Below are 21,628 nucleotides of genomic sequence, written 5' to 3' on the forward strand. Positions count from 1 at the left end.
ACAAAGAAAAAATGTAGTATCCCATGACTATAATATCAATGAGTCATTATTGGAATCAGCCAACTAATAAAAATACCTGGGTGTAATACTTGTAGAGATATGAAATGGAATGATCACATAGGTTCAGCCATGGGTAAAATAGGTGGTAGCTTCGGTTTATTAGTAGAATACTGGGGAAGTGCAATCAGTCTTCAAAGGAGATTGCTTACAGATCATTGTGCAACCAGTTCTAGAAAACTGTTCATGTGTGTGGGACCCATTCCAGACAGGACTAACAGGGGATATTGAATGTATACAGAGAAGGGCAGCATGAATGGTCACAGGTTTGTTTAATCTGTGGGAGAGTGTCAAAGAGATAAAGAAGAAACTGAACTGGAGGACTCTTGAAGATAGACAGAAAGACAGAGAAATGTGTGAAGGCAAGCCTCTAATGGCTGCTCATACCTGTACAGCCACAGGTTGCTACTGACTTTGCAGGTATGAGCAGCCCTTCAGGCTCGCCTTCACACGTTCCTTTTAAATATTTTGTGACTAAAGCCATTCTGAACTGTTATTTATTTTACACATGACATGTAAGTACTGTCTCTGTCTTGTATTGTTAGTCAGTGCTTACACTTTTTTATATAAAAATTTTTATTTCTTCCCATAAGTTTATAATTATGTTATAGACCACTTTAAATGTCTAAAATCTGATGAAGGCACTCTTAGAAGTGTTGAAAGCTGGTTAATAAGACTAAAAAATTGTGACCCAGGGCTCATTTGTTTAAATTTTATTAGTGGTTAGTTGTCAAGAGCAATATATTTGTGAAGGCGACTTACAGACTGTGTACCTGAAAGTTACAACTTCTTATTTTTCACTTTTACGAAGCTTATTATCATATGGTACTATTTTAAGGAAGACTATTTGTGACCATGACATTTTAATACTACAGAAGACATGCACTAGTAATTACTTGTTCTTCGTAGAAGGCACATTGTAAATCTTTGTATATTCTGCTTAATTTGTACAAGAAGTTACTGGAAGCAAAACGGTAAGAAAATGCACATTGTTACAACACAGTAAGCAATATAGGCATTTATACCCCATGCCAGAGACTGTAAAAATCACATAACAGCTATGAACTTGTGTGGCACAAATTATTTAATAACCTTCCACAATCTACACAAGAATTACCAGAACAAGTGCACGAGTGGTTAGTTGTCCATCCATTCTACAATATATTAATTTATTTTTTATATTTTACATGGGGAAAGTTCCAGAATGACATTAACTAGGATGAAAATATTATAATAAAAGTAGTGGTGAGTTTGAACTTGAAGCTGTTAGTGTTGATATGAATGTCTTATAAACAGGGCCTACAACAAAACTTTGTTTGCCTGAGCTATTGAATGCAAACAGTGCACATTTTGTTACATGATTTTATTTTATTTTCTTTTATTTCGTGTTCCATAGGTTCAACTGTGTTGTGTTCACGAGGACTTGGGACGAGCCAGTTTTTTACAAATACAATATGATAATCTTATAGCATATGCAGACATTTGAGTACATAATTATACAAAAATTTATACAGTAAATTCTTTGAGCAGCAATACAGAAAAGAGAAAATACATATTTTCTTAGAATCATTAAAGCACTACAGGAAACAGATACAGAGTACAGACAGATACAGAGCTCAAGTTAAATTACATTCTTAGTGGCATTATGTCAACTTGTATTATATAATATTAAAGTTTTACAATTTATTTAGTTAAAAATTCATCTAGACTGTAAAATGCTTTTTCTATCATAAATACACTCCTGGAAATTGAAATAAGAACACCGTGAATTCATTGTCCCAGGAAGGGGAAACTTTATTGACACATTCCTGGGGTCAGATACATCACATGATCACACTGACAGAACCACAGGCACATAGACACAGGCAACAGAGCATGCACAATGTCGGCACTAGTACAGTGTATATCCACCTTTCGCAGCAATGCAGGCTGCTATTCTCCCATGGAGACGATCGTAGAGATGCTGGATGTAGTCCTGTGGAACGGCTTGCCATGCCATTTCCACCTGGCGCCTCAGTTGGACCAGCGTTCGTGCTGGACGTGCAGACCGCGTGAGACGACGCTTCATCCAGTCCCAAACATGCTCAATGGGGGACAGATCCGGAGATCTTGCTGGCCAGGGTAGTTGACTTACACCTTCTAGAGCACATTGGGTGGCACGGGATACATCCGGACGTGCATTGTCCTGTTGGAACAGCAAGTTCCCTTGCCGGTCTAGGAATGGTAGAATGATGGGTTCGATGACGGTTTGGATGTACTGTGCACTATTCAGTGTCCCCTCGACGATCACCAGTGGTGTACGGCCAGTGTAGGAGATCGCTCCCCACACCATGATGCCGGGTGTTGGCCCTGTGTGCCTCGGTCGTATGCAGTCCTGATTGTGGCGCTCACCTGCACGGCGCCAAACACGCATACGACCATCATTGGCACCAAGGCAGAAGCGACTCTCATCGCTGAAGACAACACGTCTCCATTCGTCCCTCCATTCACGCCTGTCGCGACACCACTGGAGGCGGGCTGCACGATGTTGGGGCGTGAGCGGAAGACGGCCTAACGGTGTGCGGGACCGTAGCCCAGCTTCATGGAGACGGTTGCGAATGGTCCTCGCCGATACCCCAAGAGCAACAGTGTCCCTAATTTGCTGGGAAGTGGCGGTGCGGTCCCCTACGGCACTGCGTAGGATCCTACGGTCTTGGCGTGTATCCGTGCGTCGCTGCGGTCCGGTCCCAGGTCGACGGGCACGTGCACCTTCCGCCGACCACTGGCGACAACATCGATGTACTGTGGAGACCTCACGCCCCACGTGTTGAGCAATTCGGCGGTACATCCACCCGGCCTCCCGCACGCTCACTATACGCCCTCGCTCAAAGTCCGTCAACTGCACATACGGTTCACATCCACGCTGTCGCGGCATGCTACCAGTGTTAAAGACTGCGATGGAGCTCCGTATGCCACGGCAAACTGGCTGACACTGACGGCAGCGGTGCACAAATGCTGCGCAGCTAGCGCCATTCGACGGCCAACACCGCGGTTCCTGGTGTGTCCGCTGTGCCGCGCGTGTGATCATTGCTTGTACAGCCCTCTCGCAGTGTCCGGAGCAAGTATGGCGGGTCTGACACACCGTGTCAATGTGTTCTTTTTTCCATTTCCAGGAGTGTATTTTTAGTGCTTTCCTAAACTTACTCTTGTTATGAATCTCTGTCTTTGAAGAGCATTGAAGAGTTTTGTTCCAGTGTAGTGGACACCCTTTTGCGCCAAGCTCAAATTTCTATGCTCGCTGTGTATGTCATTCTTCCTCCGTGTGTTATGCTCATGATAATTACTGTTTGGTTGAAATATCTCTATAGTTTTAAAAACAAAACACACAAGAGAAAAAATATATTGGTATGTAGTTGTGTATATTTTAAGTTTTCGAAAGCTATTTCTACACAAGTCTCTTGTGCGCAATCCACATATAATTCTTAAAGCTCACTTCTGTGCAATGAACACTTTCCTTGCTAATGGCTGGTTGCCCCAAAAGATAATGGCGTATTCAGAGAGTGAGTGAAAACAGCCATAGTATGTCACTTTAGCAGTGTTTGGTTCAACACATGTAGTGACAACCTGTAAAGCATATGTGAGAGAGCTAAACCTCTTGCAGAGATCTATAATGTGTGAAGACCAGTTCATTTTCTTGTCAATGTGCACTCCAAGAAATTTTGTTGTTTCCATTCTTTCTATTGGCTAATTACCACATGTCACACTTATCTCTCCCTCTTTTTCTGCTTTTGTACAGAACTGAATAAAGCTGGTCTTACTGGAATTTAATGAGAGACCATTACCTTGAACCAATTAACCACATCTGAGAGTATGTGATTAATGGGTTCCTCAAGATTACTATATGTTCTACTGCTTATAAAAATTGTGGTATCATCAGCAAATAATGTAAATTTACGTGGCAGACTTGACATGATGGTAGACAATTTATAAAAATCAGGAACAATTGTAGCCCAAGAATTGAGCCCTGAGGCACTCCACATGTTTGAAACGAATGTGAATATTTCTCAAGTTGTATTTAAATCAAACAGGATACAGTATGGTTACCAGGCAGTTGGACACAGCTTTAATCTTCTTATACTTATCTGTATGTGACTTTCTTCTCACCCATAACCACTTTTACTGCCTCACCTCAACGACGACATAATTTCCAACTGCCTTTAATTTAAGTTGCAATTGAAATACAAACTGCAGGGGAGATGGAATCTTACACCTAGTAACAGTATCCCATTTGATACAATGGGACCAATAAAGGCATACCGGAAAACTGGCTACTGACTGTGGCGGGTACTTATGTGTAGAGTTTCTTCAAATGTGGCATACAGAGTAAGTATAGGGTGTGATGATCTCACACAGATACACCAAAATCTCCAAACTGCTGATGGGGTTTGTGGTACTGTCCCTCAATGTGTACAGCATCACACACACACACTCAATAGGATTTAAACTCAGAGAGCGAGTACAGCACTCTGGACTTGCGATGTTTCATTGCAGATACTTGCCCACCAGGCTAGTCACATCTGGTTGACATTACTGTTCATCAGTTGGAATTCAGATCAGTACACAACACAAAAAAAGGCACAGATACCACTACACGGCGCCATTTCCACAGACCACAGTCATCACAGCACCCTAGAAAACACGTGCACTCTAAGTGTTGGAATTACGCTGTCATGGAGACACTGTAGTGATCTGTATATTCAAATTGTCTGAGTAACACATTCTAGGCCACAAATTGTTTATTTTCAATCTCCTGTTTCAACCAGTATAGGCCATCTCCAGACATCAAAACTCATCGCAGCCAACTGTCGAATGTCATCAGCTCACAGCTTGACGACACACAACAGATACTGCAATGGGTTTTCAGTACTGAAGATGATCTACATAGGCTACAGCCAGTCATTGAAAATAAATAAATTGTGGTCTACAGTGTGTTATTGAGACAACACATACAGGCAGATACGTACTCCTGTCACAAAGCTGCCACAGACAAGAACAATGGAGCCATCACAGCAGTCTCTTTTTCAGGTTTGACAGGGTTGTAGTGCACCACAAAGGCATATCAGGAGAATGGATGGCATTTATCACAATTTGCACTGAACCACAACTCATCCATGAACAGGACAGTACCCCACCTTTCCTAGGTCCCACATAATGAACAAGGACATACTCACTTAGATGTTGCAATGATATATCGATACATCAGAAACATCAATATGTTATATAAATAATACTCATTTTGTTTGGTAGCTTCATCAACAATATTGATAGAGTTCCCTCATATAGTCACCAGACCATTGGTTGGTTTGATGCACATCATCAAGTTAGTCTGTCCTCCACAAGTATCTTCATATATGCACAATCAAGGAACTGATGATACAGCCAACCATTGGATAATGTCATATGTACCCAAAAGCATGCAGTGAGTCATATTTAGTAATTCAGTCGATATAGTCTGTGGATCGACTGAATTACTAAATAGTCTGCCTACAGGAAACCTGAAGAGTTTTGGTGAAAAAAATATGTATGAATATCAAGAGCTCAGATGGAAAACCAGTACTAAGCAAAGAAGGGAAAGCAGAAAGCTGGAAGGAGTATACAGAGGGTCTATACAAGGGCGATGTACTTGAGGGCAATATTATGGAAATGGAAGAGGATGTAGATGAAGATGAAATGGGAGATATGATACTGCGTGAAGAGTTTGACAGAGCACTGAAAGACCTTAGTGGAAACAAGGCCCCGGGAGAAGACAATATTCCATTAGAGCTACTGACAGGCTTGGGAGAGCCAGTCCTGGCAAATCTCTACCATCTGGTGAGCAAAATGTATGAGACAGGCAAAATACCCTCAGACTTCAAGAAGAATATAATAATTCCAATCCCAAAGAAAGCAGGTGTTGGCAGATGTGAAAATTACCGAACTATCAGTTTAATAAGCCACAGCTGCAAAATACTAACACGATTTCTTTACAGACAAATGGAAAAACTGGTAGAAGCCGACCTCGGAGAAGATCGGTTTGGATTCCGTAGAAATGTTGGAACACATGAGGCAATACTGACCCAATGGCTTATTTTAGAAGCTAGATTAAGAAAAGGCAAACCTACATTTCTAGCATTTGTAGACTTAGAGAAAGCTTTTGACAATGCTGACTGGAATCTCTCTTTCAAATTCTGAAGGTGGCAGGGGTAAAATACAGGGAGCAAAAGGCTATTTACAATTTGTACAGAAACCAGATGGCAGTTATAGGAGTCGAGGGACATGAAAGGGAAGCAGCGGTTGGGAAGGGAGTGAGACAGGGTTGTAGCCTCTCCCCGATGTTATTGTCTGTATATTGAGCAAGCAGTAAAGGAAACGAACGAAAAATTTGGAGTAGGTACTAAAATCCATGGAGAAGAAATTAAAACTTTAGGGTTCACCAATGACATTGTAATTCTGTCAGAGACAGCAAAGGACTTGGAAGAGCAGTTGAACAGAATGGACAGTGTCTTGAAAGGAGGGTATAAGATGAACATCAACAAAAGCAAAACGAGGATAATGGAATGTAGTCTAATTAAGTCAGGTGATGCTGAGGGAATTAGATTAGGAAATGAGACACTTCAAGTAGTAAAGGATTTTTCTATTTGAGGAGCAAAATAACTGATGATGGTCAAAGTAGAGAGGATATAAAATGTAGACTGGAAAAGGCAAGGAAAGCGTTTCTAAAGAAGAGGAATTTGTTAACATCGAGTATAAATTTAAGTGTCAGGAGGTCATTTCTGAAAGTATTTCTATGGATTGTTGCCATGTATGGAAGTGAAACATGGGCGATAAATAGTTTGGACAAGAAGAGAATAGAAGCTTTTGAAATGTGGTGTTACAGAAGAATGCTGAAGATTAGATGGGTAGATCACATTACTAATGAGGAGGTATTGAATAGAATTGGGGAGAAGAGAAATTTGTGGCACAACTGGACTAGAAGAAGAGATCGGTTGGTAGGACATGTTCTGAGGCATCGAGGGATCACCGATATAGAATTGGAGGGCAACGTGGAGGGTAAAAATCGTAGAGGGAGACCAAGAGATGAATACACTAAGCAGATTCAGAAGGATGTAGGCTGCAGTATGTAATGGGAGATGAAGCAGCTTGCACAGGATAGAGTAGCATGGAGAGCTGCATCAAACCAGTCTCAGGACTGAAGACCACAACAACAACAGTCTGGGGATGTAATTCTGATTGGGGAGAAATCACTTATGGGGTTCCCCAGGGCTCAATCTTAATTCCATTATTGTTTGCCATATAGGACGATTCCCAGTAATGTGTAAAACCTCCCGAATCAACATAGACAATGCTGAGGCAAATAATTTAATATGAAACCCGAGATGCCACAAATGTCAGGAAACACCGCAAAAGAGGATAACATATGTCGAAAGTGTGATGTCACCAGACGGCGTACCTCACTGCATGGGCAGTGACTGGGCTCCTCAATCCTACTCTCACTGGCACGGGGCAGTGCTACTCACTGCTCTGCATGGCTACTCTATTTTTGTAAATGTAAACCACTTTTTGTTCATCATAGTCTTGCATTACCACTACCATGTGCACTACCATATCACATCAGGCATAACCCGCATCACTTCTGGCTGGGGGTTACCTTCAGGCCTCCAAAGATGATACTGTGAACACCATTTTGAAGATGCGGATTTCAGAAAAAATTTTCAAACGCTGTCTCTATATAACAGTTTTAGATATTTTGTTGGAGTTTTTTTATTTGAAAGCTAATTGTTTTATGATTACAATGGTATCCTCCATTTGGACATATCCATCAAAGTTCTTTTACTGTCATCTTTTGAATTTTTTTAATAATTTAAAGAAAAATTTTTTTTTTTCAAAGATGCCAATCCAGAAAAGTTAGATTTTTTCTGTTGATTTGTGCCATTTAGTACTACACTCTCTGTAAAGGAGAGCTTCCACTTTTAAGTTGAACAGATTTTATTTAAAAAAACCATTTTTTTAACTTTCAAGGGTAATGTATGTCTTCAATGAAATTGTTTCTTACTAATTTCTTTGTTACAATGTTTATTTGTATTATCATTGTTGCAATTATTTCTTATCACTTTCTTTGTTGCAGTTATTTCTTTTCACTTTCATTGTTGCAGTTATTTCTTACACTTTGTTGTAGTTTCTCAGTTGTCGTGGTTGTTCATTGCAGGTTGCTGTATTGTAGTTGTTCGGTGCTAATTTGTTTACTGAAGAAGCTTCTAAGAAATCTGAGACCATCGAGTGAGTTCTGTGTTTTTGTGAGAAATTTGCCAGTTGACACAGTTGCAGTGTGTTTTGTGAAAAGCACTGTTTGAAACGTCTTCTGACTGGGGCCACAAGAGAGTGGTGTGTGCTGACTATTGGCATATCCGTAACAGAGTGATATATAAGACATAAAAGAGTGATGTATGAGACAAACATAAAAACAGACTCTGTTTAGGTTGGGTTAAGTGTTCTCATTTGAAGACTGTGTTTCAAAGTGAAGATGTTTCCTGTTTCAAAGTGAAGATGTTTCCAGTGATGACTTTGTGTTCTAAATGTTTTGACAGAATAACAACAATGAAGGTGAAGCCTCCCATGGTGCAGATGATGCAGATTTTGCATCAACAGAGGAAGAATTAAATACCATGAATCAATCAACTACAGAGATAGGTGTTAGTCCTGTTAAGAAAATGTGGTCAGTGAAATCAAGTCATAAGCTCTATGCATCAAGAAAGTGCAGAGAAATTACTAAAGTTATGGGCTCAAAGAGATGAGTGAACTCTTATTGCATGCACTTTAAAGAGCAAGAAAGAAGAAATTTCATTTGTTCGTGCAACACCTCAGAAACAGCAGGATAATATTCAGATTCACAACCTGAGAAGGGGGATGTTTGTGGCGTGAGTGTATGACCGTGACTGGTGGATTGCCGAGATTTATACACACCAATTATGAGTTAAATGAAACTGTAGTGAACTTTATGCTACCACATGGACCAGCAGCTGGATATAGGTTTCCAACTGAAGGACAGCAACAACGCCATCAATGGTCAATCCCTGTGCACAATGTTTTGAAGATTATAAGTGCTCCAGTTCCTATTGGCTCAACAGGAAGGCATCACTCTAAATTAAAGGAAGATACTGAAGCAGTGGAACACATTTTTAGTTCATTGACTGGCTAATTTCAGTACAAAACAGAGTGCACAGAAGTTGTACAAATTGAAGCCTTTAAGTCCAAAGAACTTTCACATACATTTTGGAACCATTTAAAATGTTTGAAAAATGAGCCTCTTACTCCTCTTTCACAACCAAAATTACGTTAAATAAGGTTAGGTTTTGATTTTTATGAGCCTGTTATGTGATGATGTGGTAATAAAACATCTTTTATGTATGGCAAAAATTACAATTGTTTATAAAACCTGTTCAACCTAAAAGTGGAAGCTCTCCTTTTCAGGGAATGTACAACTATATGGTACTAACAAACAGGAAAAAACGATCAAAATTTTATGGATTGACATTTTTGAAAAAAAAAAAAAAAAAAAAAAAAAATCCATAAATTATAGAGAAAGTTCAGAACACTATAGTAAAAGAACTTGAAGTCCAAATGGAGGATTTCTTTGTAATCAAAAAGTTCTGGAGATACAGCATTTTAAAATTTTTTCCAAATTTTTGCGTCTTCAAAATGGAACGTGCAGTGTCATCTTTGGAGGGCTGTATCTCGGAGCAGAATTTTTTTTGGAGAAAACAAAAAAAATGTGTGTTCCTTACTCAGTCCTTCATTTTAACATGTGCTAAATTTAACAATATCCAAGACTATGAAGGTAAGTTTTTTCCCTAGACTACCTGAATTGATATGGGCTATGCCATCAGATAATGCAAAAAAGAAAACAGAGTACCCTAGCAGATTCGTAGCACTTCCCTCTACCACAGAGGGTACGATTGACATGCCTGACCACTATAAGGGCAGTGAGGTATGTCATCTGGTGAAGTCATATGTTCAACATTTCCCATCCATTTTTACAGTATTTCCCAACATTTGCAGCCCCCATGTGTCTAATATTAAATTACTTGTCTCACTGTCTTCTACATCACTTCAGGCCTTTTAAACTTTATGGTGAGTAGCAACTTTCCTTTTCGTAATATTGTTTTTCTGTAACATAAATTTAAGGTAATTAATTAGATCTACTAATTTTATTTCATTTAAAACTAATTGAAATCTGAATAAGGTTTCTTTTTATAACAGTTTATTGAGAAAACTCTAGTATAAATCAACAATGACAGACCACTCTTATAACAAATTTTAAAAAATTACAGGTGCCTCTAGCAACTTTTTTCGAATGAGTGTCATTCTCTCCGATATACGTAAAATCTGAAATATCACAAATATTTGTATTTTGCATCTGACATACCTGCAGAATCATTACTACTCAAGTAATTTTCCAAAATATCAATGTATTAACACTTCGGAAAAATTTGTCCTCTCTACATATGCTGAGTCACACGGAGAAACTGTATTGGCAGAACACATCTTATGGGTTGCCAAGCATATGGATCAACCTCTCTGAGCTGATGATACCCAACTGTGTGCCACACGCACACACACAAAACACGCCATCAGAACCACTACACCTTATACCACTGTTCACACAGACTATTGTCGGCTGTTAAATATGTCAGCTTCCCACCCCCAATGATCCAAGTTCAGTCCATTCAATGTCACTGTGGCATACCTTGCGTAAGTATATTTACATATGTATAAGTATATTTGCAAGTTGTTTATAGCTCTTACTGCCAATTTCTCGCAACTGAGTACTTTTGAGAGATATTTTACTGATGGATATAAGTTCATGGGCTTCTGTGAGCAGTGTCATTTTGAATAAAATAATTCTGGGTATTAGGAGCACAGCAAGTCATTCGAAATATCAGCAGCTTAGTTGCTTTAGTGTTTTATAATACGTAGCCTAATACCCAAAACTACTTTATTCAAAATTTTATTCACAGGTTAATTCATTGTTAGTACGCATAAGAGAGTTTACTGAGCTCCTTTGCATTCCCATGCTGAAGCTGTTGATGCAAAGGATCAATTTCTACCAGTTAAATAACATACGTCCCTGAAAATGGTGGATTACTTTTTTACCATTACAAGAGACTGGACCGATTTTACAGAAAGCATATTTTACTCGCATCAGTGTCAAGTTATAAACGTGGAGGTTCAAATTTTGATTACTGACTTGTTCTGACACTAACTGTAACATTACTCTCTACATGTTTCTTGAAAAATACACTGACAGGAACAGAAAGTGTTATACAATGAACTCCTTGACTGCATGCTGCCAAATTAATACTCCAGTATTTCCAGGTTTGTGAGATGGGTTTATTAAAGTTTTATCCTTATGCGAGCTTATTTTGAGCACAGAAAAAATAAAGCCGTTCCTTTAGGTGAAGAATGGTGTGAGTTCATAGCAGCTTGCAGAATTGTCTAATGTTACTGGAACTCATTGTGGGAAGGTTCCAGCACAACATGCCCTGAGGCTGTGCAAGGACAGCTGCCACCATCTTTCAGATTTTGTGAAAAACCGAGCCAACGGTATGGCTAACACATGAATCAGACACAGTAGGGTATAGTGTGGTGACTGCAGATCGAGCAGTGACGAGACGGAGTCCTGGGGACAGGAGTGCCCAGTCCTCCTGGAGGGACCTGTTGATTTTTTGATTTGATTTGATTTTAACAGGAGATCTAAAACAGCTTAGGTCTAACCCGCCCCTGCCTGCACCGAAACTAGGTTTATTGTGCGGTATTGCTCCCTGTATATATAGTAAAGCCAACCAGTGCCCTTAAATACTGCAAGGAGTCCCTCTACCAGTTTTTTGTTAGACACAATTTCTTCAGGTCTAGCTGTCCCGAAGATTCTGTATCTTTTACTCTCCAATGCCATGCATTCAAAGATTAGGTGTGATGCAGTTTCTTCACCCTCATCACAGATCCTACACTTAGGGTCCTCTTCCATAATACCCATTGTGTGTAGGTGTTTTTTGAAGTTCCCATGGCCGGTCATCAGTCCAGTCATGAGTTTGATCTCTTTCCTGTTCAATCCCAGGATTGCAGAGCTTCTTTTAAAACATGGCTTGGGCATCATTACCTTACCATGTTTTTGTTCATGGACCTTGGTCCAATATCCTACGTGCTGTTTTCTAAGCCAGTTCCATAGTTCTAATTTGATCATAGCCTTGGTGATTGTCAAGACAGGTTCCGGTCCAATAAATGGAGTTGTTGCCCCCACCCTAGCCAATCTATTGGCTTGTTCATTGCCACAGATCCCTGAGTGGCCAGGGACCCACACTAGGTACACCCTATTGCTTCCCCCTAGTTCCACCAGAGCCCTGCGGCAATCTGCAACAATCCTAGATCTTGTTGCAGGAGCTGCCAATGTTTCAGGGCTGCCTGGCTGTCTGAATAGATGTAGTGCTACGATCATTGTAGCACCTACTCATATTCTCCTCCACACATGCCCTGATTGCAGTAATTTACCAGTTTCCCTAGAGAGATGCTGCTCTCCAGTCTTGGCTGAACCTGGTAAAACCCTGCCCCAACGCCTTTATCTGTTTTCGACCCATCAGTGAACCAAACGAGTTCCCCGTACAGTGTCGAACTGTTTTCTCCCACTGCTCCCTACTTCCAATTATTATATTGTAAGGCTTGTCGAAGCAGTTAGGAGTTATTATATAGTCAGCGGGCATTTCCCAAGCCATACCTATATTACCTATGTTAGTGTGTGATTCTGGATATCCAAATGAGACCCAGTTTTGGTCAGTTTTAAGTCTGTATGCCCCAGCTGCTGCATCCATCTTAACCCAAAGGTGAAGTGGAGGCATGTCCAGCATGGCTTCCATTCCAGCGGTTGGTGTGCTGCTAATTCCGCCCATTATGGCTAAGCAGGCCAATCTCTGCACCTTAGCAAGCTCTTTGGCAGCAACCTGCTGTTCTACCTTCTTCCACCACACTACGGCCCCATAGGAAATCCTAGATCTAACCACTGTGGTGTATATCCAGTGCATATCCCTGGGGCTTAAGCCTCAGTTTTTGCCACAAGCCCTCTTAGTACTCACTAAAGTGGTTTTTGCCTTGGAGCAGATACTCTTAATATGAGGGGTCCAAGTTAGCTTCTCATCCAAGGTTACCCCTAGATATTTCACTGTCCCCTTCACAGGTAAGAGTTTCATCAAAGAGCTTTAGATTCCAACTTGCATGCTGAATATGTCTCTTCGTAAATGGCACCACGACAGTCTTCTTAGGATTAACTCTCAAATCCTGTTTAATGCACCATTTTTGCACAATGTCCAACCCTCATCGTGCCATATTCCTAACTGTGTCAGTGAATTTGCCAAGTATTACTATGACAAGGTCATCTGCATATCCTTGGCAGAAGCATTGTCTGGAATTTAGTTCCTCAATGAGTTTGTTCACTACTAGATTCCACAATAGAGAGGACAAAACTCCTCTATGTGGGCAGCCTCTAGTGGTCTTAATTACCATCTTTTCATTCATCATGGTAGCCTCTACCTTCCTTCCACTAAGCATGGCTCTGGTCCACCTACATATAGTGTTCCACAGATCATGCACCTCTGCTGCCCTTACCATGGAAACGAAGGTCTTGTTGCTAAAGGCCCCCTCGATATCCAGGAAGATGCAGAGGGCTATTTCTTGGAAGTGAAGTGCTTTTTCCACCTTCCCGGCGAGTTGGTGGAGAACTGTATCACATGATTTACCTGGTTGGTATGTGTGTTGGTTCAGATGTAGAGGGACCCTACATAGCCTCCTCTCCCCAACATATACATTAACCAGTTTTTCCAGTGTTTTGAGAATGAAGGAGGACAGACTGATTGGTCTCATATCAGAGGGACCTGTACCTGCTCTTGTTGCCACCACTAGAAGATTATGGGATAGCCCAACTAGCTCTGATGAATATGTGAATCACAACAGCTGAAATCTGTTCAGAGTTTACAGACAGTGTGTTACCACAAACTGTAGGGGACAGATTACTGGAGGCTGGGTATAAATACTGAGCTTCCACACATCATTTACCTAAGGTGTAGAGCCAGAGCCAACTGGTATACTAAGTGTCATTCTGGCTGATAAGCAATGTGTCTCCCTTCTGTTTGTTGTGATCGGATCGACACCAGGGTGTCTGTAGGCAGCCTGATTTTCAGGACCTGTACCTCTCCAACTGCTGGAACTGTGGTGTGGAGTGCCATTGGATGTGACCACAATTGTTGGAAGGAGGCTGAATACGTGCCAGGATGTGACAAAAATAGATAAGCCTGTTGTCATATCCTGCACAACCAGCGTAAAAAGCAGCACACTCCATCAATACAATTTTTTCGTACCCTGCATGGCCAGGGTGCCAAATAGCATATTCCACCACTATAATTTAAGACCCCACACTATGGTCACACCACAAATGTCTTGAGGTATGTACAGATCCTCGCCTGGTCTGCCCAATCCTCTAATTTAACTACAGACATGATGGGAAGATGTGTACTTTCGTACCAGCTCCTAGCAAGTGATGTTTGTGAACTGACACAGCACTCGTTTCAGGCATGCCACAAGGAATAAAACATCATATTAGTACTTGCGGAGATCACACCTCATACTGATGATGATGTACACCAGTTGTGAATGGTATGAAAGTTTAACAATTTAATACCCATTATTTCATGTATATCTTCACTAAATGTGATAAATATTGGGCTGGTACTTCACATTTTCCATTTCCATCAGGGTAGCAAGTCAAATTCTTCGTTTGATTTCATGTTTATGTCTTAATCTTGGTGACATTTCTGACAAATTTTTGAAACTGCTCCTTCTACTGCAAAAATTACATAAACAGTGAATTATAAATCATTAAATTGATGATTAGTTGGAGCAGTTTTGAAGTAAGAGATAAAACATGCTGAATGTTCAAGTTTTAGAAAGACTATTCATGCTACGAGCATCAGATGGAAAACAGTATAAGGTTGGCGGAACATCAGAAAGTCAATGGGGTTTAAATCAGAATTATTCCAGTGACAATCTCACGTTTCTTACCTGTCAGAGAGGCTGCTGTTTCAAAGTCAGCAGGAGGTGGCTGATCCACAGCACCTAAAAAAAAAAAACTTGTGTTAATTCTAGACAGTACACGGGAAACACAGTTGTAAAATACTTCTTTGAAGTAAGAAATGCAATTTAAAGGGGCTTTCACTTTGATAACAGTTATGCTCCAACAGGTGCTGTGTATCAAAGGGCACTTTCCTGATTGAATCTCTAAAGATGCAGCAGAATTTATTACCTACAGGTCTCACTTATTTCATCTTTGCATTCCCCCATTTTTAATGCCAATTTATCATACCGTCTATCATATTTTAAGTTATATGTCATCATCATCGTTTTAGTTGACATCCACTACTTGGTAAAGGTGTCCTCTAGACTTTGCTCCTGTAATGAGAGAGAGAGAGAGAGAGAGAGAGAGAGAGAGAGAGCGGTAGGTAACTCTATTATAAGTATTCCATGCCAATGTCGGGACTATATTTTGTCCCGTTTCTGAGCGCTTTGACGACTTTGTTTATTTATGTTAACTGCTGAGCAATATTTTATGCGTGAATACGAACAACGCTATTATTAGTCAGATATCTGAAAGTTAAGTTGCAAACATTTATCATATTACCAAACTATGCGTAATTTCACATAAAGACACGCACACCACATGATAATATCTAATATTGTACTATGCCAGAAATGTTAGTCAATAATTTAAAGAAGTAATTATAAATTAATTAAAATTTAATAACTCAGGTTGTTGAAAATATTCATTAAAATTTAATAACTCAGATTGTTAAAAATATTCATAGTGTGAATCTGAAATTAAAATGTTATAGTTCTTGATCTCCTGAGTCGCCAACCTGTATTTGTACTTCATGATGTACTCCATGGTGTACTCCATGGTGCTACCTACTGGATTTTTAATTAATTTCAGGAACTATAACTTTCCTAAACCCGTAATATCAACAATTAGTGGATTTGTTACGATAGTTAGAAATGTACTTACAGACTGCGTTGCATCCGCAAAACCAGTTTATTGCGGTGCATTACGCAGCTGATTTGCAACAATACAATATAGTTTCAGCTCAGATTGTTTGAATAAAGTACTTTCTTTTTTATTAAACTTCAATCAATGCCGAAGGCGTAATAGGCCCAGTCAATAAAAACCAAAACGGGTCGAATATGGGAAATAATTGGCGCATTCGCAAATTTCAGTACAGTTGTAGCAGGGAGTGTCACGACTCACGGGCAACATAAAAATCTTAATCTGTACACCACAAACAGCAAAATACATGACCAATCTGTACACCACAAACAGCAAAATACATGACCATGGAACCAAATTCCAGAAAGGGTTGGCATCTAAACACAAGAAACAAGTCAAGTCGGACATTCAAAATACTATGGGACAAAATTGTACAATAGACTTACACAAGAAATAAAAGATCCAAATTATCCACTTTTTGCCAAAGCCCAAAAAAATATTTACTAAATAATAGCTACTACACTATAAATGAATATTTAAAATAACTACAGATTGTAACTTAGGGCCTAACGTTTTTTAAACATCGTACTAAATAACAGTTTTGTGATATGATTAGGAAAATAGAATTATAGGAACTATAAATACTGTAAGAGGGAAGTTTATTTTAGTAGGAAATACTGTGTAAACATTTGACGGCATGCATACAATGTATATTGTTCTACGGATCAATCAATCATTAAAACAACCTGGTCTGTGGGAGGTGACTCTGTGGGATACGTTTGAAGGTCACTTTTGTATGTTGTTCTTGAAGGCCATAGCCTCTAGCGAAAAACTGCATACAAAATTGAACTACATTAAATTTGCTACAAAAATGACCCAATTCATTTTTTCTCTAGGACTAATAATAGTTTACGGGCCGAGTGCGGAAAATCTCGCGCTACGCGCATGCGCTGTAGCTTTGGTGGTTTTTGCGGGTCAACCTGAGGTACTTCCCCGACTTCGACAGGCCACAAGCATCTACATCCATACTTGCAAATAGAGTTGGCCAACACGATTATTTTTCCCGATTCGATTCCTACGATTCAATCTCACGTTGCGAATCGATTCCTACGATTCGTTCACGATTCATTCTAGTCTGCGATGGCACGATTCTTACGGAATGCAAAAAGTTCTACTTCTTACTCACAGATGGCAGGACATGTCTTAAATTGTCAATTGGATTAGAATCGAACTGTGTCGTGATAAGATATGCCAGAAAAAGTTTATTTATGAGTAAACATGCATATGACGTTACAAGTGTGATTCTCGATTTATACGTGTAATGCCTTAATTGATGAAAGCTGACGTCGGCGCGGTGGCTGATGGTATCGATAGTAAATGGGAAATGCCTTCACGCTCGTTCCCGTCAGCCACCGCCAAGTGTCAGCTTGGTTTTTCACGAGTAATATTAAGGCCCAAGAACTTCGTTTGTTCGTTCCGAGCTTCCTTTTTTCACACGCATCCCCCACTTGACTGCCATCTGGCGGTCGTAATCATTCGGCACGACTCGGCATGATTCGGAAGTTGCCTTCGAAGCATAGCGAACTAAGAATCGATGAATCGTTGGAACCTGGAATCGTCACGACTCAGAAACATGCAGTCGTTCTTACGGTTCTTTTGAGCGACGATTCGTCCGTATCACGATTCGATACTTACGATTCTTTATTTAGAGTCGTTCAAATGAACGACTCATTCACGAATCGCCACAAGTCTACTTGCAAACCACATTCAAGTGCATGCAGAGTACATCCCACTGTACCAGAGTTTCCTCCTGTTCCATCCACGTATGGAGTGCGGGAAAACGATTGTAGATTAGATTAGATTAATACTTGTTCCATAGATCATGAATACGACACTTCGTAATGATGTGGAACGTGTCAGGTTAATAAAAGATGTCTGTACAAGATATTACATTACACAAAATATTGCATGACACTAACGTTTAAGTTGGTTTTTTTCCCCTCCCTTAACTTATATCTAAAAATTCAGCCAATGAGTAGAAGGAGTTGTCATCTAGAAATTCTTTTAATTTATTTTTAAATGTTAGTTGGCTATCTGTCAGGCTTTTGATGCTGTTTTGTAGGTGACCAAAGACTTTTGTGGCAGCATAATTTACCCCTTCCTGTGCCAAAGTCAGATTTAAACCCTCCATAGTGAAGATCATCCTTTCTCCTGGTGTTACAGCTATGCACACTACTATTACTTTTGAACTGGGTTGGATTATTAACAACAAATTTCATAAGTGAATATATATACTGTGAGGTTACTGTGAGGATCCCTAGATCCTTAAATAGATGTCTGCAGGATGACAGTGGGTGGGCTCCAGCAATTATTCTGATTACACTGAAAGTCTCTGAGCGTGCAGCAATTATTCTAATCTTATCCTCAAGACACCTATGTGAGCGATACGTAGTAGGTTGTAGAATATTCCTGCAGACATTTAAAACTGGTTATGGAAACTTTATTAACAGACTTCGTCGGGATGGTTTATGTCTATCTTCAAAAGTCTTCCAGTTCAGTTCCTTCAATGTCTCTGTGACTCACTCCCATGGATCATTCAAACCTGGGACCATTCCTGCTGCCCTTTGCCTTTATACGTTCAATATCCCTCGTTTATCCTACATAAGAATCCCGCTATTCCGAAAATCCGCCTATTCCAGACAGAGTTCAGGAAAATGCTGACTTTTTTAAACTTAAGAACAGGAAAAAAAGAAACCGTACCTTTATGATTATACAAAGTAGTTAAATAGAGACGTATATAGAGCCTAAGCTTGATGAAAACGCCTGAAACCATACTGGAGTGGCTCTGAGCACTATGGGACTTAACATCTATCATGTTGTTGTTGTGGTCTTCAGTCCTGAGACTGGTTTGATGCAGCTCTCCATACTACTCTATCCTGTGCAAGCTTTTTCATCTCCCAGTACCTACTGCAACCTACATCCTTCTGAATCTGCTTAGTGTATTCATCTCTTGGTCTCCCTCTACGATTTTTACCCTCCACGCTGCCCTCCAATACTAAATTGGTGATCCCTTGATGCCTCAGAACATGTCCTACCAACCGATCCCTTCTTCTGGTCAAGTTGTGCCACAAACTCCTCTTCTCCCCAATCCTATTCAATACTTCCTCATTAGTTATGTGATCTACCCATCTAATCTTCAGCATTCTTCTGTAGCACCACATTTCGAAAGCTTCTATTCTCTTCTTGTCCAAACTATTTATCGTCCATGTTTCACTTCCATACATGGCTACACTCCATACGAATACTTTCAGAAATGACTTCCTGACACTTAAATCAATACTGGATGTTAACAAATTTCTCTTCTTCAGAAACGCTTTCCTTGCCATTACCGGCCTACATTTTATATCCTCTCTACTTCGACCATCATCAGTTGTTTTGCTCCCCAAATAGCAAAACTCCTTTACTACTTTAAGTGCCTCATTTCCTAATCTAATTCCCTCAGCATCACCCGACTTAATTAGACTACATTCCATTATCCTTGTTTTGCTTTTGTTGATGTTCATCTTATATCCTCCTTTCAAGACACTGTCCATTCCATTCAACTGCTCTTCCAAGTCCTTTGCTGTCTCTGACAGAATTACAATGTCATCGGCGAACCTCAAAGTTTTTATTTCTACTCCATGAATTTTAATACCTACTCCGAATTTTTCTTTTGTTTCCTTTACTGCTTGCTCAATATACAGATTGAACAACATGGGGAAGAGGCTACAACCCTGTCTTACTCCCTTCCCAACCACTGCTTCCAACATCTATCATACTGCAGTGATAGCTGGTTAGTTACAGTACGGTACATGTCGACTTCATTTATATAGTTCTGTAGAATCATTTTTAATCATTGCTAAACACAAGAAATAACCAATTTATAAACATTTCAGAAGTAAAGATGGTCATTTTTTCTGAGGAAGAGCACTGAATCGACGCGAGGATGCAATGCTCCGCCATAGCCGCGAGAACATACTATTTGCTGTTCGACTTGCTTAACGCGAAGCCGAGAGCATTTGCCGCGTCAGTGTGTGACAATGAGTTTAGTTTGAGCGTTCACCTCCTCCTCGCTTTCCACCGAGACGATCTGAGTTGATGAGCTCTGTACCACTGCTATGATGTCTTCGTCTCCGTAATCCTGGTGGCCATTGTCGTCACCTCCTCAACACCGCTTTCTTCTGTGTCTTCACAGCCAGGGATTTTCTTGGTTAGTGGAAGAAGATCACAATCTTTCTCTGGCATAAAAGTTTTTTCAACAAAGTCCAATGTAGGACAGAGGTTTTTCCACGATTTTTGTAATGCTCCCTTAGTGGTGTTATCCCATGCTTCAGCCAACCAATAAATCACATCTTTTATTGTAATTTTCTTAAGTTACTGGAGAATTGAGATTTCATTTTTCATCCTCTTTGAGTAAAGTGCGAAGCAGCATTTTTCTGTATTTTTTGTTTAATGGCCTGCAACACAAGGCTGATGGACTGATGTGATGAAGTTACATTCGGTGGCAGAAAAATCGCTTTGATGTCTCCACAAACAAATTTCGTTTCTTCTGGGTGGGACGGAGCATGGTCTATAAACAGTGGAGCACGATTAGGCCATCCATTTTCTCTATTGAACGGAGTCACTTTGTTGATGATTCGTGCTCGAACCATTCCTCGTACAAGTCGCGCTCCATCCAAGAATTTTTTCTTTTTTTATTCTTATAATACACAGGAGTTGAGTTGTGTTAATGTTTCTGAACGCTCGTGGTTTCACCAATTTGCCCGATGCCATCACCGGAAGTTTGTTGCCGCGGCGTTGCTGAAAGCTAAGACAGTTAAGACGTTGTTTGTCAATTTTAAACCCTGGTGCTGATTTCTTATGAAGCAAGTATTTTGGTAAGAAAAGTCTTAAAATTCAGTCTGGTTTCATCCCCATTGTAAACTTGCTGCGGTGAGCAGTCTTGAGAAGAAACAAAATCTTTAAGTTATTTTAGGTAATTGGCACCTGCTTCGTTTTTAGCTGACAGTTTCTCCCCAGCAATCGTTAACCGTCTAATGCCGTGTCTCTTCTACCAGCGATCCAAAAAACCACAACCAGCTGAAAATGATGGGTCTCCATCCATAAGATTGCTCAGTTGAAGCGCCTTTTCTTTTACAAAAGGACCAGAAGGGGTTCTTTCTGTCTATATTGGGTGAACCACAAGAATAAGGCTTCGTCAGGTTTTTCATATGAAGACACAGTCGTTTCTTGCCGCTTTCAAGAGTTATTTCACTTGAAGCGAAACAAAGCTGCTCAATTTTAACGCGATTTTTTTTCCAGTCACTAATCTTTGCTTTTCCGACATCATATTGAATGCTAATTTGGTAGCACTTTCTCTCTTGTCTAGTCTTTTTAACACTCCAAGTTTTTTGTTTTAAAGTACACGAAGAACGACTTCATTTACTTGCCATGTTTAAT

General features: G+C 40.1%; 1 protein-coding gene across 1 annotated transcript in view; it reads right to left on the reverse strand.

The window, feature by feature from the left end:
* The window catches only part of LOC124616145 (synaptic vesicle glycoprotein 2C-like), a 408,872-nt gene that overhangs the window by 256,387 nt on the left and 130,857 nt on the right, over nt 1-21,628 (reverse strand). The window contains exon 2 of the mRNA XM_047144418.1: nt 15,175-15,228. Coding sequence (XP_047000374.1) covers nt 15,175-15,228 — 54 coding nt within the window. The remainder of the gene's footprint in view (nt 1-15,174; nt 15,229-21,628) is intronic.

Source organism: Schistocerca americana, chromosome 5 (genome assembly GCF_021461395.2).
Source record: "Schistocerca americana isolate TAMUIC-IGC-003095 chromosome 5, iqSchAmer2.1, whole genome shotgun sequence".
Lineage (NCBI taxonomy): Eukaryota > Metazoa > Arthropoda > Insecta > Orthoptera > Acrididae > Schistocerca > Schistocerca americana.